The sequence below is a fragment of the Mycteria americana genome, chromosome 1 (genome assembly GCF_035582795.1).
Source record: "Mycteria americana isolate JAX WOST 10 ecotype Jacksonville Zoo and Gardens chromosome 1, USCA_MyAme_1.0, whole genome shotgun sequence".
Classification (NCBI taxonomy): Eukaryota; Metazoa; Chordata; class Aves; order Ciconiiformes; family Ciconiidae; genus Mycteria; species Mycteria americana.
Genome location: NC_134365.1, coordinates 213,000,646 through 213,025,514, shown reverse-complemented (window position 1 = coordinate 213,025,514; position 24,869 = coordinate 213,000,646). Strand labels below are relative to the sequence as shown.

At 39.5% G+C, this 24,869-nt stretch overlaps 1 protein-coding gene across 19 annotated transcripts in view; it reads right to left on the bottom strand.

Moving 5' to 3' along the window:
• Positions 1-24,425, bottom strand: part of NOX4 (NADPH oxidase 4) — a 185,965-nt gene extending 161,540 nt beyond the window's left edge. For 6 of the 19 annotated variants that reach the window (XR_012773839.1, XR_012773840.1, XR_012773841.1 and 3 more), the window contains exons 1-8: positions 24,254-24,423; positions 23,355-23,450; positions 12,003-12,113; positions 10,907-10,991; positions 10,164-10,261; positions 8,173-8,200; positions 4,939-5,011; positions 334-414 (exon numbers count right to left, since the gene is read on the bottom strand). Coding sequence is in view for 7 of the 19 variants with exons in the window: in XM_075491138.1 (XP_075347253.1) it covers positions 334-414; positions 4,939-5,011; positions 8,173-8,200; positions 10,164-10,261; positions 10,907-10,991; positions 12,003-12,113; positions 23,355-23,450; positions 24,254-24,310 (629 nt within the window). In the remaining 12 variants the exon portion in view is untranslated. Of the gene's footprint in view, positions 1-333; positions 415-4,938; positions 5,012-8,172; positions 8,201-10,163; positions 10,262-10,906; positions 10,992-12,002; positions 12,114-23,354; positions 23,451-24,038; positions 24,157-24,253 lie in introns of those variants that run through there. The other 13 variants (XR_012773843.1, XR_012773842.1, XM_075491142.1 and 10 more) reach the window with 9 other exon arrangements.
• Between the last annotated feature and the right edge of the window lie 444 nt (positions 24,426-24,869).

Genomic DNA, 24,869 nt, shown 5'->3' with positions numbered 1-24,869 from the left:
TTGCTTCGCATTCTCCTCTCAGCAGCCAGGTAAGAGGGGGCAGAAAAGAAACAATAATGTTTTCTTGTTTTCCCACTAGAAACTGGTAACATGGACAAGGAATAAACTTGAAAGTGAAGAAGTTTGTGCTAGCTGGCTGTATTAACACACAATTCTCCAAGCTACGGTCTGAACTTTATTTAAACAATAACCTCTTGAAAAACTGAAGAGCATAGCATCTTGTCAAGAAGTTGGCCCACTGTGCACAAGCAAGCTCGGGAGAGGCAGTAATCAAGGGAATTGCTCTTTCTGGTTGTGCTTCAGGAAAAGGGACAGTGTTTTCCATTTACTTACCCAGAAACATGCAGCATCAGCAGCATATAGAAGACAAAGAAAAGGTTGTGTGTATACCAGAAGATGTCATAGTTTGAAACCCTGAAAAGAATAAACCATGGTTCAATGCTGTTTTACTCAGAAGGAATCACTGCTAATTAAAAGCAGATCTGTGCACAGAGGACATCATTATACACCATGTAGTCATGTAGAATAGTCAAAGCCCAGTATGTATTTCTACAGCCACACTGTACTTGCAAGCAATTAAGTGTTGAGAAGAACAGGTGACTGGCACAGAAGTAAAAAGCTGAGAAAGAGAGATGAAGGACACAGAAGTCCAGAGCCAGCTGAAGAACTGTTCCTAAATTAGGAGTCTTCACTGCTTTCATAGGTCCTACTTAGTCCCTATCACACCCTTGTAGCTAGAATAGTTCTTCAGTCTCCAGGCTCAAAACTCAACCTCTTTACAGTGAATGCTTCCTTGCCAATACAGGGCTGTGGTGTTTAATGTGTCACTACTGGTACAACATACAAACAGGCAGCATAGACAGCAGCAGAAGGGCTGGTGGGATAGGTAAAAGAAACTTGTGAGGGTATGGAGTGGAAGGAGACACAGGAGGAAAGGGAACTAGAGCAAGGAGGCAACAAGAGGACAGGTAGGAGAATTTTTAGGGCAGGAGGCCACATACGGTGGGGGTCTAAGACTGATGGTCTTGGGAGGAACAAGAAGAACATTACCACTGTGAGGATCAGGAGAGGTGAAGGGGAAAGAGGACTTCCTTTCATCAGTAATTTGTTAGGTAATGTAAGAAGAACCAAGACCAAAGAAAATAGCCATCTGGAACTGTTTTCTGTTCAGCCTGTTTGTTTCTTCTTGAGTAAAATAGTCACCAATAACCACCAACAACCAAATGGTTAAGAAAATACTCTACTTCATAGCACACAAACACACCTCTCACACTACGCACCATGGTAGAAGAGTCCCTTCCAAAACCAAAAAAGCTACCCCCATTCATAAGCCAAAACAATTATTAAATAAAAAACAATCTTAACTGTGGGAACATAGTTTAAGAAGCTACTCCTCCGACATAGCTAACTTTTTTCAGAATTTTTTCCCCTCCTATGGCCTTTTACATAAACAACTAACTACCTATGCTTCAATACATCTGAAACATACACTGCATTTGTTTCTGTCAATACAGAGTTGTTTTCTTTCTCAAGACAGAAAAAATAATTTTGATCGTCTGAGGGCCACCAAAATAAAACCCAAGCAAGGGCAGTTCTAAGGAACCCAGCAACAGCTGGGCTCTGAAACCTTCCCTTCACCCTGCCATCTTTCCCCCATTCAGCACCACACTAACACTTTTTCCTCCTTGAGACTGCTCAAACCATTTCTAACTACCCACACCCTGGTAGGCATTTCCATGCAGTCACTCATCAGTATCTGTAAGGAGTTGTGGGAGTGAACATCAGCAAGATGAAAGTAAAGGATGATAGCGTGGGGAGTGGAAGCCAAATGAGAAGGCACAAAGAGAATAACATTTACCCCAGACCCGAAACAGGTCTTGGAGCTCTGGTTTAATTTGGTATCTTGCTACAATACCAAAAGTTGCACGTTGAATTACTTTTTATTGGATCTTCAGCACTTTTTTCAGAATGCACCAATTTTTCAAAATTTCAGTGATGGAAAGTCATTCCAGCTTCTGATGTGTTGATTTCAACAGCTAATTATTATTACTGGCTAAAATTACTGTACACTTCTTGTCTGAATATGTCTAAATGTCAGCTTCCAGCCAGTTGCGCATTTCATTCTTCTTTCAGCATTCCTGCAGATACTTCTACTACAAAATCCCGGTTCCTCACATGTATCAAGTTCCCCTAAATGCAATGAAGTCCTCTCAACTTCACCTCCTTAAACTAAAGGGATGAAGATCCTTGAATCTCTTACCACGAAGCATATTTTCCCACACTTTAATAATTATATATTTCTTACTTGTATCCTTCTTAAACTGTGTGTCCTACAGCTACATACAGTATTCTAATACACTCAATAATCTTCCTACTGTTACATATATATTTTTATAGTTCTTCAGAACATTTATTACTTTCTTTACCTTCTTCTTAGGACTTAAAATAGACATTATTCACAGAATTAATGCATTTCTTAGGAACTCAAAGTCCTGAAAATTTGAGATGAAGTTGAATATTTAATCTTAATTTTGGTTAACCTACTTTAGAATTTTGCAGGTGAAGACCTGCAAGAGTTAACTTACTGAGAAATGTAAGGGGAGACTGCCATGATTTAAAGGGACACAGTAAGCAGCACAGTTTTGGAAAAATATTTGTAACCCTGTTACAGCTAGTTTTGAAAAGGAAGATATATGTGATAGTTTAGAAGATGAAATTGAAGACTGGAATATTTGGTTACAAAAAGAGATGGCATTGAAGCAACTTATATTTTAATGTTCTTTTAAAGATATAATTTCCAAAGTCACTAGTAATTGTGTTCAATGAAAATACTCTTGAAAAACATTCATTTGAAAGTTAGCAGAAATGTAAACATTTATTCACAGGATTTATTGTATTTTCTAATAACGTCATAATCCTTCCAACAAACAACTACTGAACAAAAAATGTCGGTCTAATTCTCAGGTATGACATAGCAAAAATTAAGACAATTTGTCAAACAATATTCACTTTCCCCCTTTAAAACATTAGCAGCTAATTCAGTCCTCCTAATATTTATTCACACAGTTTACTGAACAAGTAAAGGCACGAAAATAGCAGGATAATCATGCGTAGAAAAATTTCAGGAAGAACATATGAAGGAAGAAATGATTAAGCAGGTCAGTGTGCGAGAGCAGATTAGGGCTGAAATTCAAGAGAGTATAATAGTCTCTGAAATACTTTTTAAAAAGCTCAGTTTCTGACAGGCAGTGAACATTTACAATTAATCTTCCTAAGACTATAGCATGAGCTTAGCCATCATAAGGCACGTGAGAATCCACAGGGAAAGAGATTGAAAAGGAACAGAAAGATGCACATGGAAGCTTGTTTCCTTAGGAAAACACACTATAAAGACAAGCTTGAGCCATATGCCTGAGGGAGAAGCCAGGATAAAATTTCTAAATAAGAATTATTGCTAGAGTAACAGGAGATGCAGATGATCTCTTAAGGGCTTTGATTCTGTTGGCTAGATGGCAGAAAGGCAGGAAAGCACTTGCACTTACAGTAATTGAAGAAGGAAATAACAAGCATGTAATTTCAAAAGATGGAAAACTTTGTTGTGTGAACCCCAAAATTATTATTTCCAAGAATACGTTTACAACTACATATATGTTCCTAAGTTTCTCAATCATTAATAAATGCTGTTCTTTTTTTCTAATTTCTCACAGCCTTGGAGAAAATAGGACTTTGTTCTGGCTCACTGCTGCAGAGTGAAGTAATTGTTTTATTTTTCCATCTTCCCAAAACTGGCTTTCTTTTGCAAGTAGAGCCATCTGTGTGGACTATGTAATGTGCAGCCATGTCTGACATCTTGTGCAGCAGTCTTATCCTGCACTTCTGTAGCCTACAGTTCCTCATAAAGGTCTCAATCCTGGAAGTATCTTTGTCTACAAAAGGTGCAAAAGTATTTGCTGAACTACTTTCTTGAATCAGTGCCTGGTAACATTGCTACTCAGGAAAGACAGATTAGTTCAATAAAGTTCAAAACCACATATCTAGCTCACATCAGTGGAGCACCATTAATGTTTGAAGATATGGAATTAAAATATGCTTCAGTGTTTGCTGAATTGAGATGATGTATTTACATAATCAGTCTTTGAATTCACCAGAGACTGCTATACAAATCAAGGGGGGGGGTTTATATGCTTCAATTGCAGAATCCAAGCCTTAAAAAGGCTACAGTGTTGGGCTAGAACCTCCAAGGTACCGGTCACTCAAATGTACTATAATATGTGTTCAATAATGTTGGTGCAGAATGTGAACCCATTGGAGGACCAAACCTTTAGAAATCCCAGCAGCTACTCTGAGCCAATGCTGCATTGGTCTCAAAATTATAATAGACATTAAAAAAGAATATATCTGACAACCAGAAGCAGAGCTCTAAAAAAGCAACATTCTACTTAAGTAGCAGAATTCTGTTTTGGTTTGCTTTGTTGCTGGGGTTTTTTGTTACTTTTTTTTTACAGTTTGCTGTTACAATTAATTGGTGAAAATAATTAAGATAAAGATACCATCTTATTTTACTTCCAGCGGACTTAATTTATGCATTGGACAGAACTTTCCATATGCTTAGTTTACTGCCTCCCTGTACAAACAGGGAAAAAGACTATTTGAATATTTAAAGGTCTAGATTTTTAACTGAGCACATGCCTCAAACAATATTTTTCTCTGAAGACAATTTAATCAGGTTTTGTAATTTTTTGAATACAAAATTCACTGTGCTAATTTACCTGCAAGCCAGTAAAAAAAAAAAAAAAAGGGCAAGAAAAGTGGTATTTTTAACACTCATTTAAATACTTCTTGCCTCCTATTGCATTTACTCTTCATTCCCTCTAATCAGTATGAGAATATGATTACTCGAATGGCATTTTTCAGCATAATGATCAGATTATGTCTTACCTGATGGCATACGTAGAAGCTGTACACATTAGGAATAATACTAACACCATAATGACTCCAGTCAGACCTGGAACTAAAACAGACATAAGATAACTTACATTTGAATTGTGAAGAGGTATACTTGTCTCCTATGACCTTTTAAGAAAGTGGAAGTTATTAGACATACAAATCTTGATTTAATCAAACTCTTGCATGTATTTATCTCTTGAAGAAAATTCATGTATCAAACCAGATAGGAAAGAAGAGCTGTTGTGTTATTTCCCACCTTCCCAGAGCAAACTGCCCTTTTCCTTGCATTTCACCATGCATCACTAATTTCCTATTAGTCTTTGCTCCTGTAATCATTTGCTTATGACATTTGTCTCTAAGCAGGTAACCAAGAACAAATCCTGTCTATCTGTTTATTTGTAAGACTGACTGTACAAGTTTCTATATCTCTTTTTTATTCCAAACCCTAAACCCTGTTGAACATGACAATTAAAAACCTGGTCAGGGACAGAATTTCAAGCAAATCAATTTCTATGCAAGCTGTCACTACAATTGTTTGCCAACCCCTTTCATCCTGGAATGAGAAAGAGCCTGAAATTACTCTCCACGGCATTGTACCATGCTTGAAATTGTTGCCCGTAGAGCAAGGTCTGTGAGAGTGATCTACAGCCAGCATTTGAGAAGGAAAGGTTAAAAACATTAAGGATTGGACCCATCAGCTCAAATGCAGACTTGTATCAGAACTAGTCTATCCTCAGCTCTTTTTTAAGTCAAAGGAGAGAAGCAAGCATTTCTACAGCATGATTCACCTCATCCTAAAGTAGAATCCTGTCCAAGTACAGTAAACCATCAGCCTAAACATAGATTAGAAAAATCCCAACCAAAGTTACCACTTTTTCTGAGCACCTTGTCTTCAAAATTGCCATCCCAGAAATTAAGAATCTGAATTAAGAATTAAGAACCTAGAATCCATGAAGCTTTACATCAAAATCTTTTACTTGTTGAAGAATTATAGTTTTTAAGCATAGTCTCTGGTCACCCTAAAAGCCACGTGTTTGGGTTTAAACAAAGTCAGTTAGGCCAATCACCAAGCACAAAGCTAAATAAGTGCCGTTTTAGTGTCAGAATATAAGCGTCTCAACCACCTTTCATGGACATAAATGGCAAAACCACAGATTTTAATGGTCCAGAGTCTTTTACATGACCACATCCTAATGATAAGAACAAGCTATTCTTTTAAATAATTGATTGTGATTTTAGACTCTTTAGCAATAAAGACACAATTTTAAATCTTATCTTTTTATAAACTTCTCAATATCTACTTGTTGAAAAGTCTGGTACCCAAAATCTGATACATCCCAAATCACTCCTCAGTTTTACAAACTATAGGACAAATCCCGGTCCCACAATCAATGGAAGTTTTAACTGCATAAGAAACATAATTTCACCTCTTCATGGAAAGGTTACAATTAAAAGCAGTTGCAATAAAAAATGGGAATTCTTTCCGTTGCCTCCTTCTTATTTTCTTCTTTCTTAATCTAATTTGATATGTAGTGTGCAATCAGTCTCCCCTCTGACACAAATACTTCCAATCCACTTGCAGTACAGCACTTGATCCAGCTCCCTACATTGTCACTCAAGCCACAGGTCACCTTGTACATCCAGTTCTTCACTTCTCTTCTCCATCAAACCGCAAACATGAAATCACTGACAACCTTGCCCCAATTCATCATTGCATTTGTAGTGTTTGCTCTCCTTCCTGTCCTTGTCTCTCTTTTCCTCCACTAACTATAATCTTGAATACTTGTTCCTCCCAGAGCTAGCCTCACACCCTTAAGCAAGGAAGTTCTTTCCTGGACTGATCTGAAAAGCCATCACACTGCAAATCCTTCCAACTCCTTATTCCTTCTCTTCACTGTGTTAAGAAGACCAGCCAATAAATCTAGTTCTGAACCGTTTTGGAAAAGGCCATTTTTTTGCATATTTGTACAGCTCCCAGTGCAGCAAAATCTTGGTCCCTGTGTGCGCACTCCCACGGCACAAATAATAAATGTTAATTACCAGTTGTTAGGATGGGGAGTGATCTGAGTAATTTTATACTTAAGATGACTTGGAATCACTGCTTTTTGCAGCAATGTGCTCAAACTTTTGAAAATGCAATATTTTCCCAGCTGTCAGAGGGTAAAAGGAGTTCCCCCTTGCAGGTCCTCTGCTCAGCTAGAGAGGTCTCAAGGTGTCCCCAGAAACTGTGACAATATTTGATGAGCCCTCTACACTCATTCTTCACCCTAAGTCCTTCTCCTTTATCTAAGATATTAAATATAATACTAGCTGCTTGTTCTGATTCTTCCTCCCCATCTTTAACTCCCTCCTCTGTGAGTTACCTTCTTTCAGGCCTTCACCACTGATTCACTAACTGCACCAGTTACCCAACCTATTTCCAGTTAGCAGTTAACTTGTACCTCAATTTCCATCATTTCATTTTCTCACTTCCTCTGCTCTCAACTGACCTAAACCTTGCTTAGGGTTTTTGGAAAACCCTTTCCCACAGGCTGCCAATTCTAGTAAGTGTATTGGGATTGACAGGTCTAGAACCCCATTTATTGCTGTCCAGACTGATTCCTTTGGACCTTGCCCTAAATGCTACCAAGTTGGGATTTTTGCATTTGATCTAAATAAGAGAGAAAGAGAGATAACCTCAGAAAGGACCTTTACCTGCTTGGGAAGCACTACAGCTCAGGCTTGTGCCTACCCCTCCAAACCCAAATGTTGCTCCCTTCCAAATTCCTGCACCAAAAATGTCTTTGCTTATTTGTTCTTTATGAGTGCTGAAGCCTGATTCCCGTGTAACAGTTTAGATGGCTCTGAGGTGAAACCAACCCTTAAATAAACCAGCTGAAGCAAGAAGACCACTTTTTTGTTGTGTTTCTTTTTCTAGAAATTGGATCATTTAGGAATTTGGTTTTAATATTATGCAGAATCTCTGTTTGAAACTGATGATTTTCCACTGACTCATCTGTACAACAACAGCTTTGAAGATGCTGCTCATCCTACTACAGGGCTTATGTAACTCCTCCCTCCTGACTATTGGATAAGCAAACCCAGGTTATATTAACACAAATAAAACATCTCAACCTAGATGAGATACAACAAATGGAGCATGCGAACACAGGATCGAAATGTTTTGTCTGGAGAGTGATGATGAGAAGCAGCAAACTTTCTCATTCAGTTTTGCAACAGACTCACCAGTAGCAAAAAGCAGTTTCCTCGGGTCCTGAAAAACAGACAGGCCAAAAAAAAAGTCAACATATATGATTTTATATCTATATGAATAATGTAATAATAATAAGTAGCTCATAAAGTTCATGTGCTCGATGGCATAAGCAATCCCTAAATCTGGATGCAGGAATGGATTTGGTATTTGGTAGCAGTTTACACTGACTGCAATTCAACATAAACTAAACCTTTAGCCTTTGTATTCCCCCAATGAAGACAGTTCTGATCTGTTATGAAAAATTAGGACCCAGATAATTTTACAAATAACTATTTTTTGAAAGCCTAACTTTGCTCAGTTACCTCATACCTTTGGGAGGACAGAGGGGAGCAGAAGAGAGAGAGATTTCAAATTTAAATGGAAGACCAGCGGCAAGCATTTTACTGCCAGTTACATCACCAACAGATCTACAGTGGACTCCAGTGAAGCTCCACTGAACACAAAGGAGCTGACAATACAAGGCCAGATGTTCCTGTGTCCTTCACCACATGTGAAAGGAAGAGGGATATGTCAACCTCACAGGAAACTGCCTCACTCCCCCTGAGTCCTACGCTTCGTGAGGTTTTGTCTTCACTGTGGAGAAAGTCTTTTTTTTGAAACTTGCAGTAAAATGCAGTGAGGGGAGGTGAGCAGTTTTCATAGAGGTCAGGAAAAATGAAGCATCCCTCTCCCTGACCTTGTCTACATCCAGATGTGCGCGCCCATGTACAGAAGATGACAGTAGCATCCAGACTGCCCACCACAGTTAAAAAACAGGTTTAAGTGGAATTCAAGCACAAAGGTTCAAGAGCTACTAGAGCACCTAAAATCCAGGATGTTTTGATCCTAGAGTTACTAAAAACTTGTTATTATCTCTATTTTCTATTGCAAAATTCCTAAGGTTGCTTAGTACAGGCTGCCATACACACCCTGGCACGTTCTTGCCTGAGGCAAGCTCCCACTAATGTTCCTGATGAGGCTAAGTCTATTAGACGACTCCTAACACATGCAGACACTCAAGTTCAATCCAGAACCTCAGCACAATAGTTGGTGTTGGCATGTCTACTGCCATAGAATAGCTCGGTGATTAGATCATTCACCCAGGGAGTGGAAGACCTTGGTTGTTGGTCCTTATGAGCCTGGGCTGAGTCAAGCTCTCCTTTTCCAGGAAAGGATGCAGCTGGGATAGGGTCATTCTAAATCTTTCCTAATGAAGCTGGTAGAAAAGAAATGCAGACTTGAGACTAGAATGAATATAAACAAGAGAGAACTTGATTGTAGCCCAAAGAAGAAAGAGTCCTGGACTCTGGTCTTACTCCTAAAATCTGCAAATATCTCTCCAGTGCCAAATGCATAAGCAAGCACCTGGAGGAGGGACTAGGACTCTGATACGCCTTCAAAAGATCTGCACCACAGTCAGAGAGTCATGCAAACCAAGTATTTCGTAAGTAGAAATCAGCTTCCAGCCCAGTTCATGCAGATAACTAATTCCACTCTTGGCATATATATATACTCCAGTTCCCACTGCAGTTTAAAAATGTAAAATCAGTCTCAAATCTCACTATCCTCAAATCCCCAGTGTATGTCACATAGCACTGTATTCTAAATAGTGCAAATGCAGAATGTGTTTTCCCAAACAGCAGCAGAAGTGTCTCAACCAGGCCCACCCAAGGAACAGAGAGAAGCAGAAGAAGAGAAGCAGGAGAACAGGGTGCAAGGTGAAAGGACTTGATGACAGCATTCTCCACCTCATAATCCAATAGGACTGAATCCTGCTGGCGTAAATAAAAAGTGGTTAATACATGCTTTGTCCGGAAAAAGAAGTAAAATCCACAGCAATGCACATGATGGTGAGTTTTCAGTGCACAAAATAGCAGCACTGTATAGATCACAGGAAGGATCATACAATGGAATTGAATATACAAATAATCATATATTTAAATTATATACTTAAAAGCAAAATATGAAAGGACAGCTGGCTCACCTCACCACGATAGTTTGCTGCATTTAGTGCCAGAAAGTCTTCGTTGTAGTTCTCAGAGAAGTTAAGAGCGTTCACCAGATGAGCAGCAACATGTAAGACTAAAAAAAACCAGAGTAAAGCTGAGATCTATAAACAAGAGGTAGCTGTTCCCCTGAAGTAAAGAAAAGTGGCTACCCGGATGCCAAGCTATAATCACCTCACCTGCATGACATGCACCAGGGACTAAGGAATTCTTTTTCTAAAGTAAATCAGGTTATAGGCATTCATGGCAGAAAGCTGTATGTATTTTAAGATTTTTTAACACTACAGCAATCATTTCTGTACTGCAATGCTTCAGCTGGGAGATAACATTCAAAGGTGTCCACCCAAGAATATTTCTTTTTCACCAAATTGGGTATTTGTCTCCACTGCTCCCTCCTCTGCAGATAAGCCTGTAGCACCCTGCTTCTTCACTCGAATTCCTAAGGCACAATGGAGGGTCACTGGCAGATTTTGACCTGATCCCATATACCCGTCCTTTTAGAAACTGGAATCTTAAGGAAGGGCTCGGCATTAGAATGTAAGCCCATCTGTTGAAAGGAAAAATAAACCAAAACCCACACACATCCGAGAAAGCATTCACAATCTAAGGCAGGGAAGCACAGAGCAAGACTACCCCCAAATGTACTGTACAAGAAAAACCACAAAGTACTGCTTCGATGTGTTTCCCAAACAAGCTGCTGCTCAGCACAGTAAGATCTCACCTGAAAAGATGCATATTGTAACACCACACGTCACATGGAAAGTTTTACTTTTATCGAGCAGCCTTCTGGTTTTCCTGCTGGCAACCTAATAAGAGAAGAATTCAAGCAATCTCTCTTCTAAAACAAAGCAAAGAAAAAAAAAATACTGACAGCAACTGAGGTGATATAATAGCAACTTCAGCTTTTACTAGGTTTAACAGCCTTGCAAGCACAGTACCTAAATTTAAAAACTGCAGGATATGTCAATGAGCCAATTTTGAGGTCTTAATGAAGAAACTACAGTTGGATCTGTATTACATAGATGTCAAGAGCACATAAAGTAATGTCCCTTCTGGCCTTAAAATTTAGGAATTCCAGCACTAATTGTTGTAGGTGTCACTGACTCTTTAGTGAGCAGGATCAGAGGGAAAGGTATATTTGCATACATATATGCATCTATAGGCATAAAATCTTATGGGTATTGTCACATGAGGAACAGAACTCATAGGTTTAATCTGCAACCATCTAGAAAACACAGATGTCCTTCAAAACCATTGCGTACATTTCTGTAAAAGCAACTGGCAAATCACAAACAAGCTAAACTATTGTCTACTGGATACTGGCACAGAAAACAAATCCTCTTAGCTTTGCCAGAACTTTTTTTTCTCCCATGATAATGAATATATCAGGTTGGGTATTTTTATTTAAAGTTCTGTCATCTCCAGTAGGACACTTCTGGTCATGCAGAGACAAAGTACTTTTTGCTCAGTTGAATTCTACCAGGAAGCAGTAGAGACGACACAGATGTCTTTTATATTCGAGTTGGGAAAGAAGGAGGAGACTTCGTCTGGTTACAGTTCCACAGCAACTCCCCACCCTTCAAAAATGCATGGAAGAAACCTGCCCCACAACAAGTCCAGTCAAACCAGACAATACCAGCCAAGGCATTGTTTTCAAAGGAGTTATGAATCTAGGCTGAATGTCTGATACTTGCACCATGCAGGCACATACTGTATAATTAACAGGGACGTAACAGATTTTTTCCTATTATTTTTAGACTAAACAGAGACCAGGGCCCTCTTCTTTTCAACTGCTGCATTCTGAGGACAGTACTTACCTTCTGAGATCCTCGCAGGAAGGCCAAGAGAACACGGCACATTGGTAGAAGGACCAGGCAGCAGTTGAGATTGAGGACAGATGCTGAAGCTCTGCTAACACACAATCCTAGCTGAACAAATATAGCAAGAGTTAGATTACAGGGAGAAAAGACGCTCTAATGGTTCAGGTGTCAGTATTCAAACTCCTTTTCTTTGCTGAAACCAAACGGTTCCCATGCTCTCTTGACTCATCAGAATAGTGGAGTTTCATGATGTTTTATATGTACTGGAAAAACCACTGCACACACAGCATGCTATGCTGTTCTCCAAGGGAAACAGCTCTCACCTTTGCATCAAAAAATTATTCAAAATTAATTTTGTCAGCATTAATGTCAGCAAATGATAACTTTCTACCGAAAGAACCAATATCCTCATCAGTGCTCAAAGCCACATGGAACAAAACATATCTGAGACAACAATAACCATCCACCGAGAAATTACCTGAAAGCTTCAACAGACATAATTAAATAAGAAAGAGGGATAAATACTATGAAGAGTAGTACTAATAATACTAGATAGTATTAAATACTAGACAGCCACTTAAGTAAAGTGTAATGATTTTCTGGTAAACAAGCCAGAAACAGATGTAAAAGAAAAACTGATTCAATTAAACTGAAATGATAATATTGTTTCAAGGACTGTTATGGAATTGTCACAGAACTCCTCATCCATTCACACGATGCAGTGCCATATTTGGACCTAAAGAAAGTAGGTTTTCTTCATTTTAACTACTCAATAGCTGGGAACTGTAATGAAATCTAATTTCACTAATGCTTTCACTGGTATATTTGGAACTTACATAATTAGAACAAAACCACTTGTCAAATAAATGAACAAAGCACACATTAATGTCATAACGCTGTATTTTTTAATCTTATAATCTCTCATTCATTTATGATTTTTAAAAAAGTTAGCAAAATGCCATTGTTCTCCTAGTTATTAGGTTGAATTACCATTTTACTAGCTTATATAAAAGATGCTTTTAGATTGTCAACAGATTTCTGGAAGGATATTTCTCATAATGTTCTCTAAACCCCAAGTTTTTCAACTCCTGAACAAATTAATAAAAAACTATTATAATATTATACAATAACTCGAATACTGCAGAGGTATGTGAATTACTTGAACAGGTACAAATTATCTAATAAAAATTACTACAGATTAATTACTTTTTCAAAATGAAACTTTATGTCAAAAAAAGAACAGTTGTTATTTCTCAGTTTAAAAAAAATTCATCAGTGAAACATTTATTATAGTCATAATTCTTTCTTATCAAGAAGAAGAAACAAAATTGGAGAGAAACAAATAAGTTTTATTTATTTGGAAATATTTTTCTTACAAAAATTATTAGAAAAGCCTTGTAATTTCAAAATTTGTAATTCCTATTAGTTGCTTTTTACAGATTTATCTACATGTCACAGAAATGGATGAATATATAAACCAGTAAAAATAAAGTAAAAAAAAAAACTGTACTTCAGCATGTCTAGCAAGATCACAAGGACTGTGGCATGACAGGAGCTTCTCAGTACCATAAAACATCAAAACTGCCAGCTCTCACAGGTAGTAGCACCCATGTACCCCACCTTCTCTGCAGTACATCTGGGCACAAAACCAGCAGGCAAACAGAAGGTAAAGATGTTCAATCTACCTGAAGCATCAAGCTCTCCACCTAAATCCCGTTTCTCTTTTGGCTACTTTACATTACTTAGTTAGACCTGAGTGCTAGGGACCTCCTCACCAGACATTACCAGCTTCCACAGAACAAAGCAGTCATAAGGGCACCTTCTCTCAAAAACTACCCATGAGAATTAGGAGCAATTACCCCACAAAATGTGCTCTGCCTTGTTCTCTGCCATGTAAATGTGGGATCCCTGGCAAATGTCCCAGGACCAGATCTCACGGAAGTTACACTGGAAGGGACACTTACAACAGAGGCATCTCTAACCTCCTGAATTACAGAAAATAAGACTAGAATGAACCACATCACTTGGTTCGTTCCCACTCTCCAGACCTCCTCCACTTCCAAGGCACTGTTAGTCTTTTTTTCCTTACATAAAACCTCCCTTGCTTGTATTTCATCTGTTACTTCACACTCTGGTCACATGTACAATGAGAGATTATTCTTGCTACTTTTCCCTCACAAGTTATGTTCTTCAGACTTTAGATCATCCTCTCCTCCCCCCTCTGGACTCTCCCAGCTGGCCCAGAGCCCAAGTGCAATGACTACAACTGAGCACCAGCTATAATGGCTACAACCTCAGTAACTGCGCTGAGCTTTTACTGAATGCTGATGTCACTTTCCACTTCAAAGTATGATTAAAAAAATATATGTGAACAACCACAATAAATATTTCTCTATCCTTGCCCACAGTAGCTTAAAGTGACTTTAGAACATCGTAAATATTTTTTGGACTATCAGATAAAATGCCAATACCTTTGAAGTGACTGGACTTAATGGCAAGTAAAATGTCTCTATAATGTGCCATTTGCATATACAAGACTGTCTCTACTTTCATTAATTATTATTCCTCTAAAGGGAAGCTAAAACTGAGCTATACACCTCATAAAAGCAATAACTTCAAAAACGTGGTCATTAAACACATATAAGCATTTCTATTACAGCTTGCTGATGTGCTACAGTATTTCAGTGATGAAATGAGCATGATTTGAAAAACCCAAGAATTATGTAGAACTAATGTTAGGCAAAACCCAGAAGCAAACTGAATCTTTTTTGTAGCTCTTGACTAACACCCAGAAGCTGAAAAAAAAGTTGCAATACAACTAATAAGTAAAGCAATTTGAAAATTGTAATAATTTCTATTGTAAGACCTATATGGTACATCATTAGCTTCTCAAGAATTTATGTTGTCTTTTGAGTTTAAACATAAACCAGGCATGATATCAGTTATCCAAGATTTCCTTTATCAGGCACAACTATTCTTACAAAACTTCAACAGAACAGTCTAGTTTGGAATAGTCTAGAATAGTTAAATCTACACTGTATAGTATTAAATAAATGAAATAATTTGTTGTAAGAAATAAGTAAAATGCCAAACAATTTAACAGGTACAAAAAATATGAATCAGCTATGATGAGTAGAAAAAGCTACCCTACTAACCTTCCTTTGTGTTTTTCCATGCCACTATTTAACAAATAGCAAATATTCATTCATAATGCAATTAGTATGGAAGAATGCCCTTACATTAATTCTAATTCAATGCTATCAGCATCTGTACAAATAAATAAAAAAAAAGAGAGCAGGAAACGACTTCTTCAAATATGCGGTGCACTTCTAGGAAAGTGTGATTCAAATATTTTCACCAATGGTTCATTTAAGGTTTTATTCTGAAGAAATAAAGTTGGGCAATGTTTGCTGCAACAAGCCCATGACTAATTTGAAAACAATGGTAAAGTAATACATTTAGCAATGCTTAGAATCACAATTCATGCAAGACCCAGAAGAATAACAGAGTACTAACTTTGCTCTTAACATATATCCAAAGGCTAAAAATATCCCCATGAAACTAATTATTTCCAAATGGCTTCCAAGTGGTCTCTTTCTTGACTTCCTTTGCATTGCTTGGGTGGCATAGTAACAAATTAACATAGTACATTGTTGGATTTTTAAACAATAGTAGAATAAAAGATCATTTTTGCTCCAAGGCAACTCACTGGTTCTAGAAGGGAATATATATCCTTATTAAGTAGCTCAGAAATGAGAGGAATATAATCCTCTTTTCTTCCTCAGATTATTGTTGTCTTAAGGAGAAAAAAAAAGTGTTATTTCATGTTAGTAGCGTGTGAAATTTCTGTAGGATCAAAAAGAGAGAAAAAACCACCCCCAAAATCTCTGCTGGACACTCTTTTATCCACCTTTGCTGATATCAAATCCAAGCATTTGACAACCTCCTTCTGTACCCTGCCTACCCAGTAGCACACATGCTGTTATCCCGTTTCATGGAGGGGCAAAGAGGCATAGAAAAACTAAAGGATTAATCAAATTCATAGAGGAAATCTGTGGCAGGCATAGTAGGGAACTGGACCCACTACAAACTCAAATCCTAAAAACTAGGCTAGATTTTTTCTCCAGACAAGTATAAAGCAATCACCATATTTTCCTTCTCCAAAGCAGCAGAAAAGGGCTCCAGACATATATTCAGAATGTAAGTTCTCCAGCTATCCCTGTCTGATGTACAGTCCCACAGAAATCAGGGTGGACTCCTGGCTACGCTCGTACAACATGCAAAGTAGGACAGAGGAGCAAAGAGTCAGTTCTCGTTGGATGTTCTGTGTGTTGCTGCCAGCAAAGTAAGGGAAATGAGCTTCTCTGTAGTTAGGCAAATGATTTCAGTATTAGTCTGGGGCTAAAGTAACTTACTGTGTACCACAGAATTCCCCAAAGTTCGTCAGTTATAAATAGAGAGATGAATGTTACCTGCAACTGCTGTGCACAGAAATCTAATATTCAATACGTGGTTGCAAAACATACTGGAGAGCAGAATACAGGAAGACTTCAACAAATACTGTCCTATCTCACCTTTTAAGCCCATCTTGTAGCAAAAAAATAGAAGAATACCGCAAATCCTTTCACACCTAAAAGTGATGTGATTCTTTTTCTAAAGACTTCACTATCTACAAGCAAAAATCCTAAACAGGTCATGGTGCGGTAGAGACACCACACTTGATGCTCTCTCTGGAGGCCTTTCTTTGAACTTTTTCAATCTCCTATGGTTCAGGGCAACATGAAAAGTTGTGGGAAGACTCATAATCAGCTTGGTGCTCTGTAGACACAGGTCACAGACCACCTCCCCAAATCAGGACTGGAGCAGCTAAAAACATTTATTTTCGTAGGTGGGACAAACTGTGCTACACAACGTGCCTCCTTTTGACCTGACTTCCTTTTCTTCATAAAGTACTCCTTGTTTTGAGTAACAGAGCACAGATAATCTAAGATGAAGGACAGATCTGAATTGTACGGATACCAATTATTCCCCCTAGGCCTGCCAAATCTGTCTGGAGATCTAGCAAAAAAAACCTCGAAGCAGCTGAAAGGAAGCTCAAAGGAAGGAAAATGCGAGGGTAGAGGAAACCTACCAGAACATTTGAAAACTTCTACAAAAGCTTGACTTGGTTTTGTTCCTGAAGATGGAAAGTTTCAAGGCAGGGCTCTGTAAATCCCAACCTCAGGTACTGCAACCCTTTAAAAATTATTTTAAGACTAAGTGGTGTAATATTTTTTAATCACATTTGGAAAAGTATATTAAGTATTTAAAAAAAAAAACCAACAAAAACCAGCAATTCTCTACACAGAGAATTTAACAGCAGCCCAATTCTCTATGCTAATTCAGCTTCAGTCTTCTGCTTGCATATATGAATCAGAAGTTGGATATGATATTATAGAAAGGGAGAAACATCAGGAGAGGACAAGGGCAACAATACTTTTAGCTCTTTCATGAGGTATGGGGTATCTTCCCTGCACTACTGAGAATCAATATTCTCACTCTTCACTTGTAACTCACGAAACAGGCATTCCTTGAAGGTTTTCCTTCTCTTTCTGTCCACATATTTAGGTCACATTCTCATTTTATACGCAGTCCCTTTGTGTTAGATGTACTCCTCCTTCTGCTTAAATCAGTCATTCAGTCTGAAGAAAGCAACTATCTTAACGTGGAATTCAATATTAGCTTCCAACTTCTCTGATAATCTCCAAAGAAAGTGTATTCATTTACAAGATTTCAGACCAAATGTTCATCTTTATTAATCTATTAATCAGTTAATTTAATCTGTTAGAATCCTGACCTCAGTAAATACAATTTTAAAAAATACTTTTGTCAGCGTTGCTGAGTTACAGGTTTCTTTTTGTGCTAGGCAGAATGATACACGCACAGACTGGAAGGGATCTCAAGTTATCTTCCAGATTTGAGCGTTCCAGACCATCCTTCTTCTGTAGCAACATCACAACGCGTATCAGTATTTTATATATTAATTAGCAACAAGAGCTTGAATGGTTGATCCTGCAAGATGCGGCATGATTTAAATTCCACAAATTTGGTCATGAATCAAGGGATTAAGGGTACCTAAGTCCCTCCAAGAGGTTCACAACACACTGCAACTCATGGCCAGCGCAACAAGTTGCTTATTGTCATATCTGAGTCACAGTCACACAGAAGTGATGCAACGTCTGCTACTGAGGCCTTCCTTACGTTGAATTATTTCCCCTTATCACAACACAGTAGGTAATATGGTCTGTAAAACTGGTCTTCTGGAGTGTAACGCAGCTATTTTTATATTAATACCTTCCATTGTTGGACTACCATGGGAACCCTGCAATAATACATAATATAATGAATAATCAACCAAAGAAACATTTGGGCCGTAACTCAGTTCTGTTCTACACAGAGTATTATGCCATGAACATCATAGAACGAGGAGTCAATAATGACAAGAAGACTTATTTTTAATACAAGTCTGCATGATACAGTGGTAAAAATTTCAGTTAATCATTTGAGATGTACTTCTACTAATCAAACCTCCTCTATTGACAGTTTCACAAGAAGTTCTGCAAAGGTGGAAGTTCTCCCATAAAAGTTAATAATATAGATGTCTTTCACAGGATTACTGCCATTTGAGCTACAAAAAAAAAAAAAAAAAAAAAAAAGAAAGCAAACAGAAGAACTGTGTGGTGCAAAACCCAAGTTCTTCATTGGCTCATAACTGAGAATAATCTCAGCAATGATGCTGAACTGTGGGCTGTCCAGGAAGGACAAAGGGTTGAAAGAAAAAATGTTTTGGCAAACAAAAAATCTAGAATGAGGCAAAGAGAATGCAAGAAGAGATTTGCTTGCAAATTCAAGGGGACTGTCAAGATAAGGTCTTGTGGATTAACACCCTCATTCTTCATTAGGGGATCCTGCATATATATATATATAGCTTCCATGGCAACATAAATCTATTATTAGACATTTTTGCTACATGTAACACTCTAAAGAGCAACTCCCAAATAGCCTGGTTACAAGACAATTAAGTAGCAAAAATACGCTACATTAAGGAAAATAAAGGGTCAAGATACAACTCCCCCCAGTGCTTAGATGTGTGGGGGAAGCAGGCTGCAGTGTGGTTGCATAAGGATCAATGAAAGCAGAATTTGGCCTCAATTAGTAGAATCTCTATCATTATGATAAACTAGCAAGGAGATACATGCAAGTTACTGGAATATCTGGAACATGTTCCAAGCAGTGAATAAAGATTACATCAATGTGATGCACAGTACTGCACAGTAAGAAGGCAGCAACTGCAGAGACAAAAAAGTGAGGCAGCACTTTTTCTTTTCAGTCTCATTTTCAGTTATTCAATCTTTCCCCTTCTGAGAATGTATTTTCTCCACTTTGGTCTGAAACCAGAAGCTTATCTCACATTAACATCCATTTAACTACATTAGAGTTATTTGAGCAGGGACTAGAGAGGGAATAGGGAAAGAGAGACCTTTTATGCCATGACAAAATGAGCCCGATGCTCTTTCTGTTCGTGGGGAACTCAAGCAACAAGAAACAGGTATTTCAGTTAATGCTGTTAAAAGCAAGATTTGAGTTCTATAATAAGGCCAGTACTGAATTTAGGACTGAATTTGTTGGTCAGATGCAAGCAAACTTGTTGGAAAAAAATACAGCCAAGCTAATCTGAAGGGAGAAATCTTGAAGTCTGCAAAGAAATTAATCATCTGGACAATTTCTCTGACTGAGCAGACACAAAACTTCCAACAATGAAGATTCTGGAGTCATGTCAAGCAATTTATGAATCTTCCTTTCGTAATTCATGCCTACTACATCTTGTAGTATCTATCATGAACGTGAAGATGAGAATATTCCTTTCCTCTTTGCCACATTCTTTTCTAAGAAATCCATGCCTTTTGGATGTTTCCCAGGCTTCTCTTCTTTAAGCAATGTAAGGCCACAAGTCACCTTTTATTAAATTATGAAAAATTGAGATTCTTTATCTGAATCATGTTCCTGAACCAGAGGTAATGAATGCATTCATGCAGTAAGACTATGATTTGCAGTGTTACAAACAATTAAGTATCCAAAAGGACGGTTTGTCAAGGCAAAAGTACTAGGAAGGGGTTTACATCTGCTAGGTCCTGGTTGAACTTACACCGCAAGAATCATATAATCACAGAATTATTCTGGTTGGAAGGGACCTCGCGATGTCTCTATTCCAACCTCCTGCTCCAAGCAGGTTCAACACCAAACTCAGACTAAGTTTGCTCAGGGTTTTGCCCAATTAGTTTTTGAAAACCTCCAGGGATGGAGATTCCACAGTGAAGAGTTCATGGTCTCATCAACAGGACTCAAACTGAGCAAAGCAGTGACATTTGACACAACGTAAATTTACCCACTAAATTTTGTAGCATAGAAGAGGCTGATTAACCTCCTCCTAGCACATCAGTGCCTTTGACTTATTTATTCTCTCTGCACTTCCAGGACACCACCATGCTTTTAGTGCCTTTTTACAGGTATAGAATTAAGGATCGAACGATTGTCATTGAAAGACTGAGTGAGACTTAGGTACCTGAAGAATTTTAAAATCCTGTGCTAAGTATCTTGTTCAAGGTCGCAGAGGATGCAATCAGAAAAGAATAAAACTGAGCCTCCTTCTTCTGTAGAAGGCTGAAGGAAAGTGAACCACTTCAGTGACAACTGAATGAAAGACTAACCTCATGCTTTCTCCTTCTTCACATCAGAAAGAAAAGACATGGCATGAAAACATGGCAGAGTTGAGTATATTCAGGATATTCAGTCTAAGATATCATTTCATACCATAATCTGATTTTCTACAGCAACCCTTCTTGTTGTCCATCCTGTTACTTGGTAAACAATAAAATCACCTGTGGTAAATCTTTCAGTGCTGCAAGTGTGAAGTTCTGAAGGAGATTTTAGGCTATCGTAGCATACAAAGAGAGAAAAAAAATCCTTAGCAGACCTCACTGAAAAACAAGAGAAATTTTTTTTATTCAAAAATGCCATTCCTTTTTGCCATTTTTTGAGTTGCCATCCCTGGAAGTATTTAAAAGACTTTTGGATGAGGTGCTTAGGGACATGGTATAGTGGTGGTCTTGGTAGTGTTAGGTTTACGGTTGGACTCGATGATCTTAAAGGTCTTTTCCAACCTATAAGATTCTGTGATTCTGTGACTCTGATTTTTTTAACTGGCTGGAAAAATGAATCAATTTTCATGAAAGTATCTGTAAAAAAACTCATTCTGTTAAGACAAAAAAAAAAATCAACTGTTGAATTATCAATGAAGAATTTTCATCTAAATATCAAAATTTTCAAACATCAAGAAATGACACACAGAGGCACTGCAAGCCACTTACCCATGTATGGAACAGAGAGGAGACTGGTTATGGAGATGGGCCATGGGCCAGTGGCTGCACAAACCAATATAGAAAAAGAAGAGGTGCAAATATCCCCATGGAAGGTAACAGCAGCTGTAGTACGGATATATTTACTCTGTTTCCTGAAGAGACTAAAATTGGGTTCAGTTTTCCCAACCCTTGCAAAATAATCTGTATAATTCATATGCGTATACAAATATATTGAAGAGAAGGGAGAAAGCTAACTTTGGGGTCTACGGACGATATTTAGACAAACTGTAAAAAGTGAATTGCGAGAATATTTTACAGTCTTTAATATTTTCAAAATTTTTAAATTAGTTTCAGAACTTTGACCAAAAGTATCTTTTAGAATTAGCTCTTCACTTTCCTTCTCATTTTAGAAAGTCTCTAAACTTCTTTGGTATTTTTTTTTTCCCACAGTTGCAGACACAGTTAGACAAACTCAAACGCATGGCCTCCTGGTCCTCATCTCCTGACCAAGACAGGGAATCTGTTGCTTGAATCATCTCACAGGTTCTGAACATGCATTATAGTACTTTGTATGTGTCTTTCATTTTGAAGTATAAGAAAACCAAAAAAAAGACTAGACGATGAGCTGGTACAAGGCAGATGAGTCTTCTGAATTGAGAGGAACTTTGCTGATTGATACCAGCTGACAATCTGGCCCAACATGTTGACCCAAGAACATTTGCTTTATAAACAACCAGCTTGCTCTGCCAGGAATGAACACAGTTTTCAAATGGATGCACTGGGCTGCAAAGCCATTAGAGATTATGGTAAAATTAAACACATTTTCATGCTTTTTCTGTCAAGAAAGTCATCATTATGAAGGATTTAAGAATTTTAATTCCCTTCTTTTTGCACTACTTTTGCTAAGATTCATTTCTTGAACACATTTGAGTCAGCCATAAGAAGAAGAAAAAAGAGAAAAGTATATCAGGTCAACTTACTTTCAAGCAAGTTCACAAAAGCTTATGGAACTGACTAGCTATGGCAATGATATCAACCACATGAAAAAATATATCCTGGATCTACGAAAAATAAAACTCAGAGGGTCTACAGCAAGTTAGGATGTGCATCGTCTGTGCTTCAACCCCATGTCAACTTTCCATTGAAATCCATTCCTGAGTATGACATAGTGTTACAAAGCATCCACTTTTTCCTGGATTCTCAAGTTCTGAGCAACCGTAGAGCATTTTTCAGAAAGCTGTTAACCCTTAATCTATCCCTTTGGATAGAAGTCGTTTCAAACAACTGCAATGGTGTAGCTGTAGATAACTTCACATAACTGAGACCAGTATCTCACTTCCCCACACTATCTTTTTGGATTCTTCTGGTGGTGGTGGATGTTACCCTTGCTAAATCAAAATAGTCAAATCCTCATTAAAGCATTCAGATTCCAAGAATTTGTTATTAGAAAACAAAACTAAAATTATACAGATTACAATGATTTACACAGAACGGAGGATCCACGAGGATGACAAAGACTGAAAACAACTAAGACTTATCAAAAGAATTCCTTCAGCAAATATGTATCACAATAACTGGATTAGAAAGAATTTGCCAGCACGAGCCCATAAGCTTGGCTAACATTCTGATGACAAAAAGTTGAGCTCCAGTCATGTGTTGAGCATGTTTGTGTTCCTGTGAGCCTGTCTGCAGCTGGGAACACCAGGAGGGAGGAGAGGAGGGGGAAGGATAGCTGTCCCACACTTGACTGGCTTTTTCTTCTCAACACTGTTCACTTTCTACTCCTAAACAACTGTCAACGGTACCCCAGTAATCTCCTACTTGATCTTTCCCCGCTTTGCAGCGTTAACAGGCAGTTTGTGTCATCCTTGATTAGCAAATGCATCCTGTCCCTTTCCCAACTCCCAGCATCCCAATTTCCAGAGCGAAAAGTAATGTCCGGGTCACTCACCCCTAACATCTGATGCAAATAATAATACTGCAGCCCTTGATAATAGAGCAGGAAGGTTTTCCAGAAGAGCCATGCGTTGAGTGAGAGCCAGAAAAACTAAAATGAAACAGAAACAAGAGACTGTAAGTGAAAGTTACATGTGCAAACTTTTCAGTGTTAATTTCATTCATAAAACTCACATGCCTGTAGTTTCATAAACATATGTGAATGGAATGGGAAAACAAACTTCAAGCATTTAGCACAAAATATTTTAAAATATTGAAAAGAATAGCCCCTATGTGAGAAATTTTCACTTTAATTGAACTTCACAAAACTTTACCTTTGTGACTTCAGACTACTGAGAGCTGGCAAAACCCTCCCCATACAAAACGCTACTCCAAATCTTTAGTTAGATATTGCGGTTAAAGACTCAAAGAATTAAAACTAGCAACAAAGAGACAAAGACAAAGGCAGGGAGAACTTGACCTCCAAGAAGATGCATCTTCCCCCCCAAACTTTCCCGAAGAGGATCTAACAAAGAGCGAGCACACGCGCAACGTGTGCCGAGTCCCAGCAGGACACGGACGCCTGCATTGTCCCCGGGCCGTGGCACACGCGTGTACCGCTGCCAGCCGCACACCGGCGCGGAGCACATCCCGACCACCCGCGCACCTACATCCCTAACGCCGTCCTGCCCCCGAGCACCTCACGCCGAGCACGGCTGGGACCTCCAGCTCCGTGCCCGCGGCGAGCGTGCAAACCGCCCCGACCCCGGGGCTCCTCGGTGCCCCTCGGTGCCCCGCCGAGCCAGCCGCCAGCCGGGCCGGCCCCGGCCGCTACCAGCACCCCCGCGCCCACCTCCCGAGCCTCCCCGGCAGGTCAGCCCCGCCGAGGGGACCCCCCCGGGGGCAGCCCCCTACCAGAAAGAGGTGTTTGCTCCCCTCATTGGCCAGCCAGCTCCTCCAGGACAGAGCCATGGTGCGGGACGCCTGCGGGCAGGACCCGGGGGGGCGGGGGGGCGACGGGCGGGCGAGCGAGCCCTCCTTTTCAGCTGGGCTCAGCCGGTCCTCCCCTCTCCCCACCCCTCACCCCCCGCCCTGTCTTCCGGCCGCCGGGGCGTTGCGCTCCGGCCCCGCCGCGCCGCGCTCCAGCCGCCCCCGGCTCCGCCGCGGCTCCCGGGCGCGCTGCGGCCCGCGGGCGCTGCCCCTTTGTCTGCCGCCGGCCGCGCTTCGTGCGGGCACTGCCCGCGGGGCTCCCCGGGGACCCGCAGCCGAGCCGGGGCCAGCCCCGAACGGGCTCTGGGTGGCCGGGGCCTCTGCCGCGGAGCGATGTGGCCGGCTCCCCGCATCCCCCCACCTTGAAAAGCGCGTTTCCCCACGGAGAATCCCGTCCGTGGGCTTCCCCCGTGCCCCAACCCCCCCGCCCCGGCTGAAATGCGATACAAAAAGCAGGAGGGAGCGGGGGAGCAGCCGTGCGTGCAACTGCACTGCAATTCGGGGGAAAACAAAGAGGCTGTCCAAGAAATGTTGGGGCTGT